The sequence below is a fragment of the Mercenaria mercenaria genome, chromosome 17, assembly GCF_021730395.1.
Source record: "Mercenaria mercenaria strain notata chromosome 17, MADL_Memer_1, whole genome shotgun sequence".
Classification (NCBI taxonomy): domain Eukaryota; kingdom Metazoa; phylum Mollusca; class Bivalvia; order Venerida; family Veneridae; genus Mercenaria; species Mercenaria mercenaria.
In genome coordinates this window covers 31239873-31256052 of record NC_069377.1, presented here as the reverse complement: position 1 = coordinate 31256052, position 16180 = coordinate 31239873, and the positions used below count along the sequence as shown (strand labels likewise).

At 34.3% G+C, this 16180-nt stretch overlaps 1 protein-coding gene across 3 annotated transcripts in view; it reads left to right on the top strand.

Annotated features, from left to right (window-relative positions):
* Positions 1-15942, top strand: part of LOC128549883 (DENN domain-containing protein 2D-like) — a 48717-nt gene extending 32775 nt beyond the window's left edge. For all 3 annotated transcript variants that reach the window (XM_053527577.1, XM_053527579.1, XM_053527576.1), the window contains 7 exons: positions 866-928; positions 2051-2157; positions 2466-2643; positions 3250-3376; positions 3866-4003; positions 4715-4825; positions 5880-15942. In XM_053527577.1, coding sequence (XP_053383552.1) covers positions 866-928; positions 2051-2157; positions 2466-2643; positions 3250-3376; positions 3866-4003; positions 4715-4825; positions 5880-5983 — 828 coding nt within the window. In that variant the 3' untranslated portion in view covers positions 5984-15942. The remainder of the gene's footprint in view (positions 1-865; positions 929-2050; positions 2158-2465; positions 2644-3249; positions 3377-3865; positions 4004-4714; positions 4826-5879) is intronic.
* Positions 15943-16180: the final 238 nt, after the last annotated feature.

Here is a 16180-nt window from a genome sequence, read left to right as displayed (position 1 = left end):
GGCCTCTGAAGTAGTCAAAAATGCACATTTTCACCTTGTGATGCACCTGGCCCAAAAAGTATTTCATATAAATTGATGAAACCTTGCATGTGTCTTTATCATGATATGAACTTGCACACCTCTTATTTCTTATTTTTCTATCTGGCTCTGCACCCCCCCCCCCCCCCCATTTCCAGAGTTGTGGCCCCTGAAATAAATGTAAAAAAAAATGCACATTTTCACCTTGCGACGCTCCTAGCCCAAAAAGTATTTCATAAAAATTGATGAAACCTTGCATGAGTCTTGATCTTGATATAATCTTGCCCACCTCCTGTTTTTCATCTGGCTCCACCTCCTGTTTCCAAAGTTATGGCCCCTGAAATAGTCAAAAATGCACATTTTCACCTAATGATGTGCTTAGTGCAAAAAGTATTTGATGTAAATTCATGAAACCTTGTGTGAGTCTTTATCATAATATGAGCCTGCACACTTGGCATTCTTATTGTGATCTTAGAGCTAATTACAGAGTTACAGTCCTTGAAATAGCCAAAATAATGGATTTTTTGTTTGTGATGCTCACAGCTCAAAAAGTATATGGCCTAGAATAATGAATCTATTATATAAAATGTTTGTTGAGGCTATACACACTTAAGACTGCAAACATTTGAATTACTGCCTCTTACTTGTGACAAATGTACTAGTAGGGGCACACCCTGTGTCCTACAGACACATTCTAGTTTAAAGATGTAAACTGCTTAAACAAATATATAAAAATTTAGCAAAGTTTTACCTGTACCTTATAAATTATTTATTTTAGGTCTGTTTGTTGAATTTAGTCTGTTAAACCTGTCTGTTTAATCTGATGTACTTACGTTTGTATTTTCAGGATCAGCATGGTGAAATGGAGACAATATTTGTAACTAGAGATACAGACAACAGAATAGAAAACGTTCGTATATTCAACTTGTTAAAAAAAATAAGCTGTGTAAACTTAATACGAAAGTAACAAGCCTTTAACTTCTGCAGATTGTAAACTACTTGTACTGTAAAATGATTATCATTTGTAAACCGTCCACAGATAATGGACTAAAATGAAACGATAAGTGATATTTACACCACGTGTTGGACTACATTTGTGAGGGACCAATTTTTATGAATTTTAAGGTTATATCAGTCTAGGAAACAAAATTTTCATGCACAAACTAAGTTCCATATTATTTTATCTTTAAAATGTGCCTAAAAAGACATGGAAGTTTGATGCATACAAAATTTTGATGATGATACAGTATTTTGTGTTATTTTTGTAGAAGAAAATATTCTTTCTGGTGCCATCTTTATTGATCAAAATTACATAGAGGATAATTGTTGGTTTCGGTGTAATGTCACGTTTTAATTTCACCGAGTGGTCACCAAAAGTGATATTTTCACGAGTGGCGCAGCCACGAGTGAAAATAACAACTTTTGGTGTTCACGAGTGAAATTACCGTGATATTACATCGATACCAACAATTTTTCTGTTTATTTTATGTCTAAAACTCTACTTTTGTTGTGTTTATTTCAATAAAATGTCGAAATTTGCGGAAAATTTTATCAGGAAGCATCGCAAAGATGACGTCATTTTAACGACGTCATCGTCATATTGTTTCCGGCTTTCAGTACGCTCGGTAAACTTTTTGACGTTAATCCGGGTATCAGATTTGATAATTTTCACTGAGTGGCCAGGGAGTTTATCAGGATATAATTCACCGTTACATTTCGATAAACCACCAAAAAACATAAAATAAAGTTGAGTAAACAAAAACTTTGGGGCCACTTTTATCAAAAATAAGTCTTATTATAGCCAAAGTTAATGCAGATTTGGTCTTAACAGTTTTTGGTCAAATTCAATAGGGGGAGTTTGTTTGCAGAAATGTTGTCTTGGGTAATTTTTTCTGGGTGGATTTTTTGCTGTATTCAACTGCAGTATTCACCATATCCGTTTCCATGGTTACTATGAAGAGAACCAGAATGGTGTGAAATTGTTTATAAAATCAAACGATCCATTATTGAGATATTTTGTTTATTTAATTAGGTGAATTGTGAATGTCTGTTGACAAGTCTAGGCTCGGACAAGTTACTTAAAGTGTTTTCTACTATCCTGTTGGAGAGGAGTGTTCTTTTCTGTGCCAAACATCTTAGGTAAGAAAATATACATTATATTATAACAGATAAACATGTTCATGTTGTAGAATCTCCCACCCATTCATTCTGGTATTTTTTGACAGACTATGACCTGAATTTCTGGGTAGTCTGGTAATGTAACACCTGTTTCACATTGGCTTAATAAAGCTGGGAAAAAGGCTATTAAAGTAAAACAAGCTAAACATATAAAGTTTTTCCTCTGATTTAGGCAAGTGGCTTTTGCATGTTCATGTCAATATGTGTATAATGTTAGAAGCAAGACCACTAAACATATATTTTGTATTTCAATTCTTGTTTATTTACAGTACATTGTCCTCCACTATACATGCTATTGTGTCCTTGCTGTATCCATTCTCATGGCAACACACATTTATCCCAGTGCTTCCGTCAGACATGATAGATGTTGTCTGCTCGCCTACTCCGTACATTATAGGTATAACAGCCTCCCTGCTGCCAAAAACATCAGATCTACCAATTGATGAGGTGAGGACTGAATTTTTTATTTGTTTTTTTTTTTTAATGAGTACATAGTACTCTGAAATCATTAATATTTATGGAGGACTAATTTTTTTTCTTTGGTGTTTTAATCTATGAAAAATAATCCCAACAAAAACATACTAATCCCATACATTTTATCACATAAAGTTGAATTCCAAAAATTTATTTCCTCAAGAAATCGCCCTTTTTATTGATAAACAAAGATATGATTTTACAGTATTTCATTTTTTCAGATAATTCATCTATGAAATTTGTATCTCTTTTAGAGGATGTTTGTTTGAATCAGTGTCTTATAGAGTGAACACCAGAAGTAACTTTTTCACAAGTGGGAAAGCCATGTGTGAAAATGTTGAATTTGGTGTTTAGTGAAAAATGTTTGGATCTTATATATAAATCAAACATTTTGGGTTTCATTTCCATAGTCTTTTCAATGGTTTGAACCAAAACTTTTATCTGATTTCATCCCAGCAGTTACACACACAAAGTCATGTCATCAGTATGATAATGTAGAAAAAAATAAAAATAGTTCTTGGCAATTTACAGATTTCTTTCAGCAAGAACTTGATACATTTTAATTTTTCTTACTTTCAGAATGTATTAATTGTTGACATTGACAAGCGAACATTTATCCGATCACAGGGTGATGAGGGAACTCTCCTGCCAAAGAAGATAGAAAAAGCTCTTAAAACATCGCTTAATATGTGCCGAGTCGATCCAGGTAAGTTTACGTTTCTAAATACTTCCTGGTACAAAGTGATATTTTTCTTACACCTGATGAAACCTCCATTATCATCATTTAAGTGAATGAGAGAGAGTCAATAATTTAAAACGTTTTTTCTTGATTTCCTTGTAACTTAGGTGATGTAAAAAGCACAAATACTATTGGAGGTTTTCATTTTTTACTCATGAAATTGTTCCTTTGCACTTTATTCAGATTTCTGTGCTTGTCCTCAGAGTTGAAGGTTGAATCACAGCTGTCAGAATGATCTTCTTTTTAGATGCAGTTTATTCTGCTGTTTATTTCATCATTTTCCTGTAAACTGAAGAGTTTTGAAGTAATTTTTTACCCCTTTGGCTTTAGAATAGACTCTTGTTATATTTTGCTTATTCAGAAACAGAACTTACTACATGTATATGAAATCCTGAGGGTGAGTAGGTTAATCTAACCAAGCTCATTGATAACTCATTTAAACTGTTTCTATTATAGATGCAAGAAATTGCCCTGACCTGATGATCTCCGAGGCCTTTGTGAGGTTTTTCGTTGAAGCTATTGGGCACTACGGACAGTTTATTATCACTCAACAGGACGGTAAAAAAATCTTCCAGAAAGAAAATTTTGTCAAAGGTATGTTGTCTTGTTCTTAAATATTGTAATCTGCCGATGAGCCTTTTCAAGATTTGTCCAGTAGGCTAAGCGTATGACTGTAAAATTTTGCCTGTATTAATGAATTGAGAACAGATTTCGTTGGTTTAATAAAATAGATTTCTAGAAATGACTTAAAGATCTAAGAGGCAGATACAGATCATAGAAAACAAAAGCTGCAATGATGTATTATTTGCATTTATCTTCATGTACCTTTCTAGCCAGGAACAAATATTCTAACATTTCTCACATTACAGGGTATTATAATTCTAACATTACATTACATTACAATCCCTCACATCACATTTCATTACAGTTCTAACAATTATCATATTACTATGTATTACATTACAGTCCTTACATTACACACATTATATTACTTAACAATTTTAACATTACTCATGTTACATTACATTACAATTCGACCATTACCTACATTACAATTCAAACATTACTCACATTTCATGACATTTCAATTCTAACATTATTCACATGACTTTACATGACAGTTCTAACATTATTCAAATTACATTGCATTACAGTTCTCATCTTGCATTACAAATTAACTGAGTGGAAATTTTACTTGTTTGTTGAGATTTATTTTTCATGGAAATTAATCCCGCGCAAGTACTAATAATTTCACAGTATATTATGATAAAGAAATACAGGCTGGTAAAAATCATTGTTTTGTAGGTACAAGTTCCTCCACCCTACAGCAGCTACTAGAATGGTTTGTTGAGACACAGATGTTTGAAGTATTTATCACAAAACAACTTGAGAAAACAGACTGGGGCAACACTATAGGTAATATTATATGTTGTTATTTGACATCTATTATTCTTTCATGAAAACTTACTGTGAAAGAATAACAAAATTTCATGGTTACCCAAGACACGGCTATTTTGTCCAGACTGGCATTCATGGATTTCAGATCTTATAGATGTAATAGACTTTGTTTTGAATTAATTATATGGGTTGACACAACCACAAAATCCATAAAAATTTATCCATCACAAATATTAATGATCTAACTGTTTTTATTTTAATTGCTAAGAAAGAACTAGTAAATCTGTTGAGCGGTGCCTCCAAAAATGCTTGAATAACCAGTCACAAGTGGCACCTGGTAAAGTAAACTTAAGTTATATGATGACATGAGCTGGACTCAAACCCATAGAGGCGAGGGGCTAGTGATTTGAAATCTGCAACCTCAACCACTCATTAAAGAGGTTCTGAATCACTCATAAAAACTTGCAACTGATTGAACAGTTAAATCCTGCCAAGGGATGCAGTGGTACTGTGAAGGCATTAATATTTGTGGGGGTGGGGGGGGGAGGGGACTAATTTGCATGGTTGCGTCAGTCCACCAAATGAAATGCTCTTGAACAAACTAAGTTCCCGTTCTTTTATCTTGATATGTGGAGAACCTCAAATACATTATCCTCTCTAAATAGCCTTTTTTGATGAAACCATGAAATTTTATTCCAACGAAATTAATTTACTTCACAGTACAGCTTTTACTTCAGAGCTTCTCAAGCAGTCCTAATTTCTACTGAATCTGTATATTGGAAAAGTCTAGAATCATTACAGAAAAGCAGCTACCTTCACACATAATGGAATTGTCTTTGAAAGAAGGCGTTCTAATAGTACTAGCTACAGGAGGTCACTTATTAGCATTTGTTAACATATGGATATTACATAGTTTCAGATCTTAAATGTAGATTTAGTATTAAAAAAAATCAACAAAATATTATTGGCATGATTATTATGTTACTAAATTGAATATTATTGTAATTTTATAAAAAAAAAATTGGTTCTGTATTGAAACTGCTTATAGTATTCTCTTATTGAACTATTTCAGAAATGTTCCAAAGTCGTATTCAAGAGCATATGTTTACGAAGGGTCAGAAACGACGACTCGGCAAAAAGTCTAGTGCTCTCACATTTTCACCAGAAAAGGACTGAAGACATCTTCTTCATCTAACTTTATTCATACATACCAATACTAAACTTGTATTCTTGTTAAAAAAAATGCAGGTTTTTTCATCTTCTGATTTTTTTCTTACATACTGGTACTAAAATTGATGCATCAGGGTTCACTCCACAATTTTTCACCTGAGTCATGTGCTACAGTCTCATTCAAGTGGCTCAAACTTATTTTCCATGTGGCTTATAAAATGAGGATATTTTTTTCCATGAAATGTTGCGTTTTCGCTTGCAACTTTTGAGTCAGTAATTTGTTTCTGCTGTGTAATTTGTACAAATTTTTAGTGTGACAATAGAAGTTGCAAGTGTAGCAGTTTTTGTGCCAAAAGACTGACTTTTCCTTGCATGTAAGACCGGATTTTTCTGTGTTTTCGCTGACGATTGAGAAACATTTTACACCGGGGATGTAGGGTGATTGTTGTGCTGCAATTTATGAATAACGTAAATTCATAAACAGCTGTGATAAAGTAGTGCACAAAAAGAAAAGCATTCATTTTATTTTATTTCTTCTATTGTATGAAGAAATCTTTTGCACAGAAAAGAATCTATTACTGGTTGTAGGTGTGGATGGAAACATCTCAGGTAACAGCTCTTGAGGTAACTTGGCAGAGCCTCGTTACTGCCTGAACAGTTGTTTTTGAGGTAGATATTTCAATCCCCATTTTAAACCAGTGAAAGAATCTTATAATTCTTTATCCATTGCTACATTTAAGATCTTTTTCATATGTTTTTGAAGCTTTTAATTCTCAAAACGTTTGTGTTTATTTTACAAGATTAAGGTGCACATACATTATATACTTACAGGCATGTGCTAAAACATTTGTTTGTTTGATAACATTATTTACTTTGCACAATATTTTGTTTACTATAGAATTGATTTCTTTTTTTGTTTGTTTTTATACAGCATATCCCTGTAAATAGTGCAATACCCATATCAGAGAATATTTACATTTTCTTCATGCTGCATTGAACATTATCCAGAGACTCAGTGAACTGTCATGTATAGTTACTGTATTTACTCGCCTATAGGAGTTTTTTTTCCATTAAAAATCATATCAAATATTTTGTCTTGTCTAATAAGTGAGTCAGAAGCATTGGCCTAAAGTACTTATAAAAGAGTGCAAAATACTGGTGATTTTAAAGTAAATTAAAAGGGCCCATATTATAGAAAAGTCGTCTTATAGATGGGTAAATATGGTTTCCTAAATAGTTTTTGTTCAGCCTGTATGTAAATACAAAAGAATGTTTTTAGGGGGATTACTTTAGATATGTTTAAGAATGTACAGCATTATTATAGTTGTATTTCTGAAGTACTTTTGAAGTGACTGAAACCTTTCTAGTCACATTAGATTTTGATAGTTACCTTTTACCTTAGGATAAGTAAGGAAAAGGGACTCCTTCATCAATACACAAATATTGAGGACTGAACATGAAAAGAAATGTTTTACATATCATTTATGTTTAAAATTTACAAGGTAACATAACTGAAATTTACAAGGTAAAACACATCAAAATGGATATGTGTTGTTAATTTAAAACACAAGATATTTTGAAAATCTAGAAAAAAAAATCATTTTCATTCTTTGAGTTTTTTCAATATTCTTATTACCAAGTATTTGAAAAATGAATTGCCAATAAAAACCTGTTACAGAAATGAGCCACACCATGAGAAAACCAACATAGTGCATTTGCGACCAGCATGGATCCAGGCCAGCCTGCACTTCTGCGCAGTCTGGTCAGGATCCATACTGTTCGCTTACGGTTTCTCTAATTGCAATAGGGATTGAAAGCGAACAGTATGGATCATGATCAGACTGCGCAAATGCGCAGGCTGGTCTGGATCCATGCTGGTGGCAAATGCACTATGTTGGTTTTCTCATGGTGTGGCTCAAATGATGAATGAAACAGTAGGTCCCTATATAAAATGCTGGTTTAATACTAAAATTTGCTGGGCTGAAGTCGAAACCTGAAGAAACAAATTATGAACAAATCTTTTTTTATGTTCTGTAATAAATATCTTACTGAATGGCTAGCCCGTCAGTAGTCATAACTATTGACCGGCAATCCATTCAGTAAGTGTATATCTGCAGTATACTCAATGAAATTAATGAACATTCATTAGTAGTTTTACTACTGAATAATTATATATGTGCAAGTTTCTGTAAATGTCATGTGCATAGTAAACTTTATTCTTTTTTATAATGTATATAATATAATGTATATTTTAATAGATTTAAAAAGTGATTTAAAATCTCATATTCAGAGACAGGGTACCTTGCTTAATGAAGATTAACATTGAATTTTTTGTCTTGGCTGAGCTTTTCATTGTGCTCTTAGTATGAAAAAAAACGCATTTTCTCAGAAAAGTGCTTCAGAAATTTGGAAAAAATCATTTTAGGTAGTGAAAGTAACTTACTTTGCTGTGGAATTATTATGTATTATACAGTACATTGTATAGACATAGCACAATTAGTGATCTATGATATTTTGTTACTGAGTGCACTCTGACTAGTTAATGGCCTGTGTCTTAAATGCTTACTCCTGAATTTATGATTGGCCTACTTGTTTGAAGTCATTCAGTTACCCTTTCATTAAGAAAAACTAGTACTAGTGCCTCTTGCTTAAACTTTTAAATTCTGTGAAGATCATCTGAAATTTTATGAAGAGCATCTGAAATTCTGTGAAGATTGTCTTAAATTTTGTGAAGAGCATCTGAAATTCTATGAAGAGGTTCCTAAATTCTGTGAAGAACATCTGGAATTCTGTAAAGATCATCTTAATTCTGTGAAGAGCATCTGAAATTCTATGAGGAGCTTCTTAAATTCTGTGAAGATCTGAAATTTCATGAAGAGCATCCATCAGTTCTACCTTTAAACAGCTAAATTTTAGAATAAAAAAAATCAGTAAATTTGTACAGAATCCATGCATAGATTTTACTGCAAAATCTTATAATAAAAAATCTTCCGTGTGAAAGTCTGAGTTTAAAAATTCTGTAAAATAATTATTGGTAATGCGTCACTAATTTACCAAAATTTACAGATCGAGAAATTATAAGCATTTCAAAGTAACATTCCATTGTAAAGTTCTTTCTTGTCACCATGTATGTCCATGCCTAGTCTTAAACAATTTATTCTTTGTATGTTTGATGAATTTTGTAATTCACAATTTAGTTTGTTATACATTTAAAATAAAGAAAAGTATTTTGTCAGTATTCAGTGTAAATTTGTCTCACTTAACAAATCTATAATCTTTATATAGCCCTGTAGCTCAGTACACAATTGATTTGTGTGCTTAAGACAAAATTGACATGTGTTTCAATAATTTATGAACTAACGTGTATAAGTAACATAAGAAACTGAAGTGTGACACAGTCTTGGTTAATTTATCAGTGAGAATGAACAAACTCCCTGAGATGACATTTTTCAACAGACAACACTATCTGGTTCTGTTCTTCTTTTGCTGTTGTACACTGAAAAAGTCATCTTTAAATTAATTGTCAGAATAGTTTTAGGTCAGCAATTTCTGTTAGACGGTTAGCAGTAAATATTAACCCTTTGACTGCTGGCGGCAGTAATTCTGCCTTTGCGACCAATGCAGACCAAGATCAGCCTGCACATCTGTGCAGTCTGACCATGGTCTGCACTGTTCACTATTCAGTCAGTAAATTTTCAGTAAACACCCCTTCGAATAATAAATGGTATTGCCCAAATTGAATGATGGACCAGTCCATTATAGAAATTTAGCAGGCTAAGGGTTAAGCTCATGTTTAAAGACACCATGCTATAAATATTTATAGTGTCAGAAGCCACTGATATACAATATGTTGCAGGTTCTGAGATTATAGAATTGAGTTATAACACCAGTCTGAGAAAGGAACCTTGCCATTGGTCAGTTTCTTGAGAATAAGCCAATAAGATCTGTTCTCCTAACCAAGTTTAAAAAATATTCTAGTAAAAATTTATAAAACAACAAAGAAACAAGCATTTTGTAAACAAACACCACCAGTGTTTTGATTTCTGCCCTGGATATGACATTTTCAAGATTGTTTTAGTTTCCAGCTTCAGCTCCTTTGCAAGATTAACTGTGCTAGATGTAAAAAAGTGCTATTTTCATCATCAATAACTTGTATTTATGTTGACCTAAGCACAAAGTTCTGAAGGTGAACTATAGTGATCACCCTGTGCCTGTTTTTCTGTTAATACTCTACAGGAAAAAAATTGACCCAACTTTTATGAAATGTAGTCAGTATGTTTGCCTTAAAACACATTTTGATGAGTTTGATATTGAGTTATTTAGGGTGAAAAACTAGGTCAAAACAATAGAAGAACTTTGTCAATACTCTCGACCGCATTTTCTCCCAATCTTCATGAAATCTTGTCAGAATGTTAAGCTATAAGAAAAAAAAAAACAATGGAAGTTTGTCTTTAATTAGATCTAAGGTGAGCAATACAGGATCTTCATGGCCTTCTTGTTTCATGTTACTGAAAGTTGTGTATTTACTAGATCATTAATTATAATAAGGATTGTTTAAAACAATGCATGCTGTTTTCACATGAACATGCTTTGTATTTTTATCGGAATGCTAGAATATAATTATAAACAATTTGAGCATTTCATTACATTTGTATGTATTAAATGTCTGAAGAAATTGTTGTAATTGCATAATACCTCCTGTTAGTGATATATATCATTATATGTAAATAAGAAAAGCTCGGTATTGACATACAGTCAAACTTGTGTTAATGAGTTGCAGAGAACAGAGCCCATCTCACTGTAATTAAGCCTTAGCCTGCTAAATTTCTAGGATAGACTGGTTCATCATTCAGTTTGGTTCAATACTGTTTATTATTCAAACTGAAAATTTATTGACTGAATAGTGAACAGTGCAGACAATGATCAGCCTACATGGACGTGCATGCTGATCTTGGTCTGCACTGGTCGCAAAGGCTGAATCACTTGCCGCCAGAAGGTTAAGCCTTCTTTATAAATCTCTCTGTCAAACCATTTTTTTGTTTTGCAAAGTCAACTATGTATTTTTGGTTTAAGTAATAAATAATAAATTATCATGGGTTGTTGTTTAACACAAGTTTAACAGTATGTTGGTCTCCATCAGTTTAGCTCAGATTTGTATACATTCAGTTGTCCTTAGTTCATACTTTAGACAACTGTGAAACTCAGGGGAGCAATCTAGGGCCATCAAGGCCATCTTGTTTAAAAAAAGACATAATCTTATTGATATTGAAAAGATAAAATATGATCTTTTTATGCCCCCAAAGGGAGGCATATTAGTTTTCAACTGTCCGTCCGTTTGTTCATTCGTTCGTTCGTTAGTTAGTTCGTTCGTCACAACGTTAACTTTTTGCATGAAGGCACTTTACTCGCGAACCACTGCACCCAGGACCTTCAAACTTCCCTTGCTGATAGTACTTATTGAGTATACCACCCCTACTGACTTTGGGGTCACCAGGTCAAAGGTCAAGGTCACAGGGGCCAACGTTAACTTTGTGCATGAAGGCACTTTACTAGCGAACCACTGCACCCAGGACCTTCAAACTTCACGTGCTGATAGTACTTATTGAGTACACCACCCCTACTGACTTTGGGGTCACCAGGTCAAAGGTCAAGGTCACAGGGGCCAACGTTAACTTTTTGCATGAAGGCACTTTACTCGCGAACCACTGCACCCAGGACCTTCAAACTTCACATGCTGATAGTACTTATTGAGTACACCACCCCTACTGACTTTGGGGTCACCAGGTCAAAGGTCAAGGTCACAGGGGTCAACGTTAACGTTTTGCATGAAGGCACTTTACTCACGAACCATTGCACCCAGGACCTTCAAACTTCACTTGCTGATAGTACTTATTGAGTACACCACTCCTACTGACTTTCAGGTCACCAGGTCAAAGGTCAAGGTAACAGGGGCCAATGTTAACTTTTTGCATGAAGGCACTTTACTCGGGAACCACTTCACCCAGGACCTTCAAACTTTACATGCTGATAGTACTTTATGAGTACACCAACCCTACTGACTTTGGGGTCACTAGGTCAAAGGTCAAGGTGCTGCGGGGGCATTTGTCACCATTAGTGACAGCTCTTGTTGTAATGCAACTTTTCAAAATACATGTACCATAACTAGTGAAACAGCTAGAGTACAACAAGTATATAATAAAACAATAAGAATTAAAAAAAACAAGATATTTGACTTAGGTTGAATCTCTGACTTCCTCAAATTACAATTGGGAATAGGTAGATGGCAGAGCACAGGGTTGCTAGTATGAGCCCAAAGGTTTTGATTTGCAATTCATGGCAATAAGAAATAATACGAGACATTTTTTCTGAAGGCGACAAAAACACTGTTGTTAATGTTTTTTTTTCTCATCAGGAAGTAAAAGTATGCAAAACCTTAATTTTGCCACCCTTGTTAAGTTTGCTGATATATAAGTTAAGTAAGTTAGTCAGTTTTTAGCTCACCTGTCACAAAGTGACAAGGTGAGCTTTTGTGATCGCGCGGTGTCCGTCGTCCGTCCGTGCGTGCGTGCGTGCGTCAGTCCGTAAACTTTTGCTTGTGACCACCCTAGAGGTCACATTTTTCATGGGAACTTTATGAAAGTTGGTCAGAATGTTCAACTTCATGATATCTAGGTCAAGTTCGAAACTGGGTCACGTGCCATCAAAAACTAGGTCAGTAGGTCTAAAAATAGAAAAACCTTGTGACCTCTCTAGAGGCCATATATTTCACAAGATCTTCATGAAAATTGGTCAGAACGTTCACCTTGATGATATCTAGGTCAGGTTCGAAACTGGGTCACGTGCCATCAAAAACTAGGTCAGTAGGTCAAATAATAGAAAAACCTTGTGACCTCTCTAAAGGCCATATTTTTCATGGGATCTGTATGAAAGTTGGTCTGAATGTTCATCTTGATGATATCTAGGTCAAGTTTGTAACTGGGTCACGTGCGGTCAAAAACTAGGTCAGTAGGTCTAAAAATAGAAAAACCTTGTGACCTCTCTAGAGGCCATATATTTCATGAGATCTTCATGAAAATTGGTCAGAATGTTCACCTTGATGATATCTAGGTCAAGTTCGAAAGTGGGTCACGTGCCATCAAAAACTAGGTCAGTAGGTCAAATAATAGAAAAACCTTGTGACCTCTCTAGAGGCCATATTTTTCATGGGATCTGTATGAAAGTTGGTCTGAATGTTCATCTTGATGATATCTAGGTCAAGTTCGAAAGTGGGTCACATGCCGTCAAAAACTAGGTCAGTAGGTCAAATAATGAAAAACCTTGTGACCTCTCTAAAGGCCATATTTTTCATGGGATCTGTATGAAAGTTGGTCTGAATGTTCATCTTGATGATATCTAGGTCAAGTTCGAAACTGGGTCACGTGCGGTCAAAAACTAGGTCAGTAGGTCTAAAAATAGAAAAACCTTGTGACCTCTCTAGAGGCCATATTTATCATGAGATCTTCATGAAAATTGGTCAGAATGTTCACCTTGATGATATCTAGGTCAAGTTTGAAAGTGGGTCACGTGCCATCAAAAACTAGGTCAGTAGGTCAAATAATAGAAAAACCTTGTGACCTTTCTAGAGACCATATTTTTCATGGGATCTGTATGAAAGTTGGTCTGAATGTTCATCTTGATGACATCTAGGTCAAGTTCGAAAGTGGGTCACGTGCGGTCAAAAACTAGGTCACTATGTCAAATAATAGAAAAACCTTGTGACCTCTCTAAAGGCCATATTTTTCATGGGATCTATATGAAAGTTGGTCTGAATGTTCATCTTGATGATATCTAGGTCAAGTTTGAAACAGGGTCATGTGCGGTCAAAAACTAGGTCAGTAGGTCTAAAAATAGAAAAACCTTGTGACCTCTCTAGAGGCCATACTTGTGAATGGATCTCCATAAAAATTGGTCAGAATGTTCATCTTGATGATATCTAAGTCAAGTTCGAAAGTGGGTCACGTGCCATCAAAAAGTAGGTCAGTAGGTCAAATAATGAAAAAACGTTGTGACCTCTCTAGAGGCCATATTTTTCATGGGATCTGTATGAAAGTTGGTCTGAATGTTTATCTTGATGATATATAGGTCAAGTTTGAAACTGGGTCAACTGCGATCGAAAACTAGGTCAGTAGGTCTTGAAATAGAAAAGCCTTGTGACCTCTCTAGAGGCCATACCCTTGAATGGATCTTCATGAAAATTGGTCAGAATGTTCACCTTGATGATATCTAGGTCAAGTTTGAAACTTGGTCACGTGCCATAAAAAACTAGGTCAGTAGGTCAAATAATAAAAAAACCTTGTGACCTCTCTAGAGGCCATACCTTTCATGGGATCTGTATGAAAGTTGGTCTGAATGTTCATCTTGATGATATCTAGGTCAGGTTTGAAACTGGGTCAACTGCGGTCAAAAGTAGGTCAGTAGGTCTAAAATTAGAAAAATCTTTTGACCTCTCTAGAGGCCATATTTTTCAATGGATCTTCATGAAAATTGATCTGAATGTTCACCTTGATGATATCTAGGTAAGTTTCGAAACTGGGTCACGTGCGGTCAAAAACTAGGCCAGTAGGTATAAAAATAGAAAAACCTTGTGACCTCTCTAGAGGCCATATTTTTCATGAGATCTTCATGAAAATTAGTGATAATGTTCACCTTGATATCTAGGTAAAGTTCAAAACAGGGTCACGTACCTTTGAAAACTAGGTCAATAGGTCAAATAATAGAAAAACCTTGTGACCTCTCTAGAGACCATATTTTTCAATGGATCTTCATGAAAATTGGTCAGAATTTTTATCTTGATAATATCTAGGTCAGGTTCAAAACTGGGTCACATGAGCTCAAAAACTAGGTCACTATGTCAAATAATAGAAAAAACGACGTCATACTCAAAACTGGGTCATGTGGGAAGAGGTGAGCGATTCAGGACCATCATGGTCCTCTTGTTTTTACTTTAGTGATTGTAAAAGGCACAAGCACTAGCCATATGTAGAGGTGCCTGGAGAGGTTAACAGCAGACCGAGGTGATGATATATATTGAATTTGTTTTTTTTTTCTCTGCAGTAGTAACACTAGATAAATTGCATAATATATGGAGACTCTGGATGTACTTTTTGTCCCTTTTTCAGGTACCAATTGTACTGTGTTTATTTTATTCTGTTTAATGCAAAAAAATGGATGAAAACATACCAAACCTTTCAGCCTGATAAAGGAAACATAAAACGTGAAAATTGTAAAAAAAAAAAAACATCCTCAAAGGATCCAGAGCTTGGTGTCTGTTTTTCTGATGACATTCTGGCTAGGCTTGTTTCATTCTATAATATATATTATTATATTGTAGCAATATAAGTGTTAGGGTTGGGACTAGAATATGTAATTTTTTATTATGAAAGGCCATCATATGGGCATCTGAAATAGAAAATTGAATCTCCCTAGACAATTTCTCTCCTAATGAGATTTGGGTTTATGTATGGGTCATTTTTCAAAATATGTTGAAACTCTTTGAAAAATGCTTTTTTTAAAGAGCCCTTACATATTACTATTTTTAAATGTATTATACAGATTTAACAATTTTTTAATTTGAAAATGAAATAATTATCACAGAAACATATTCGTTTCTTGTAAATAATTACAGTATACAAGTTATCTTGGTATGTCTCATCAGTATATTACCAGTAAAATTATGCATAATTGCCTTTTTTCGGAAAATGACATGTTCTGAACTTGTTAGGGTTAGAAATGTTTGTAAAATTTATAGGGCAGCAGTAGGCCTTGTTTTCATGTACAGAAAGAACAGGTATACAGTTTTCATTCCCATGTCTTGTTTGATGTATCTTGTTGATGTTGCTATATAATTGTATCTTGTTAACTATTTACTGAGTATTGTTATTATGTAATGAAATCTCTTGTTCAAAAGTAAAATTTAATTAAGTCTTGCTGTAGTTGTGTTATTCAATTTTCATGCAAAGATTCCGTGGTTTAAAGCATGCAGAATCTGCCTTTTACAACTTTCATAGATTTACAAGTCTTTCTGGCCGTAACATAGAATAAACACAATCAATAATACAAAGTTGTGATTTCATGTGTATACAGCATCTGTGAAATTTTGCTGGTGTCATTTTTCAGCTCACCTGTCACAAAGTGACAAGGTGAGCTTTTGTGATCGCGCGGTGT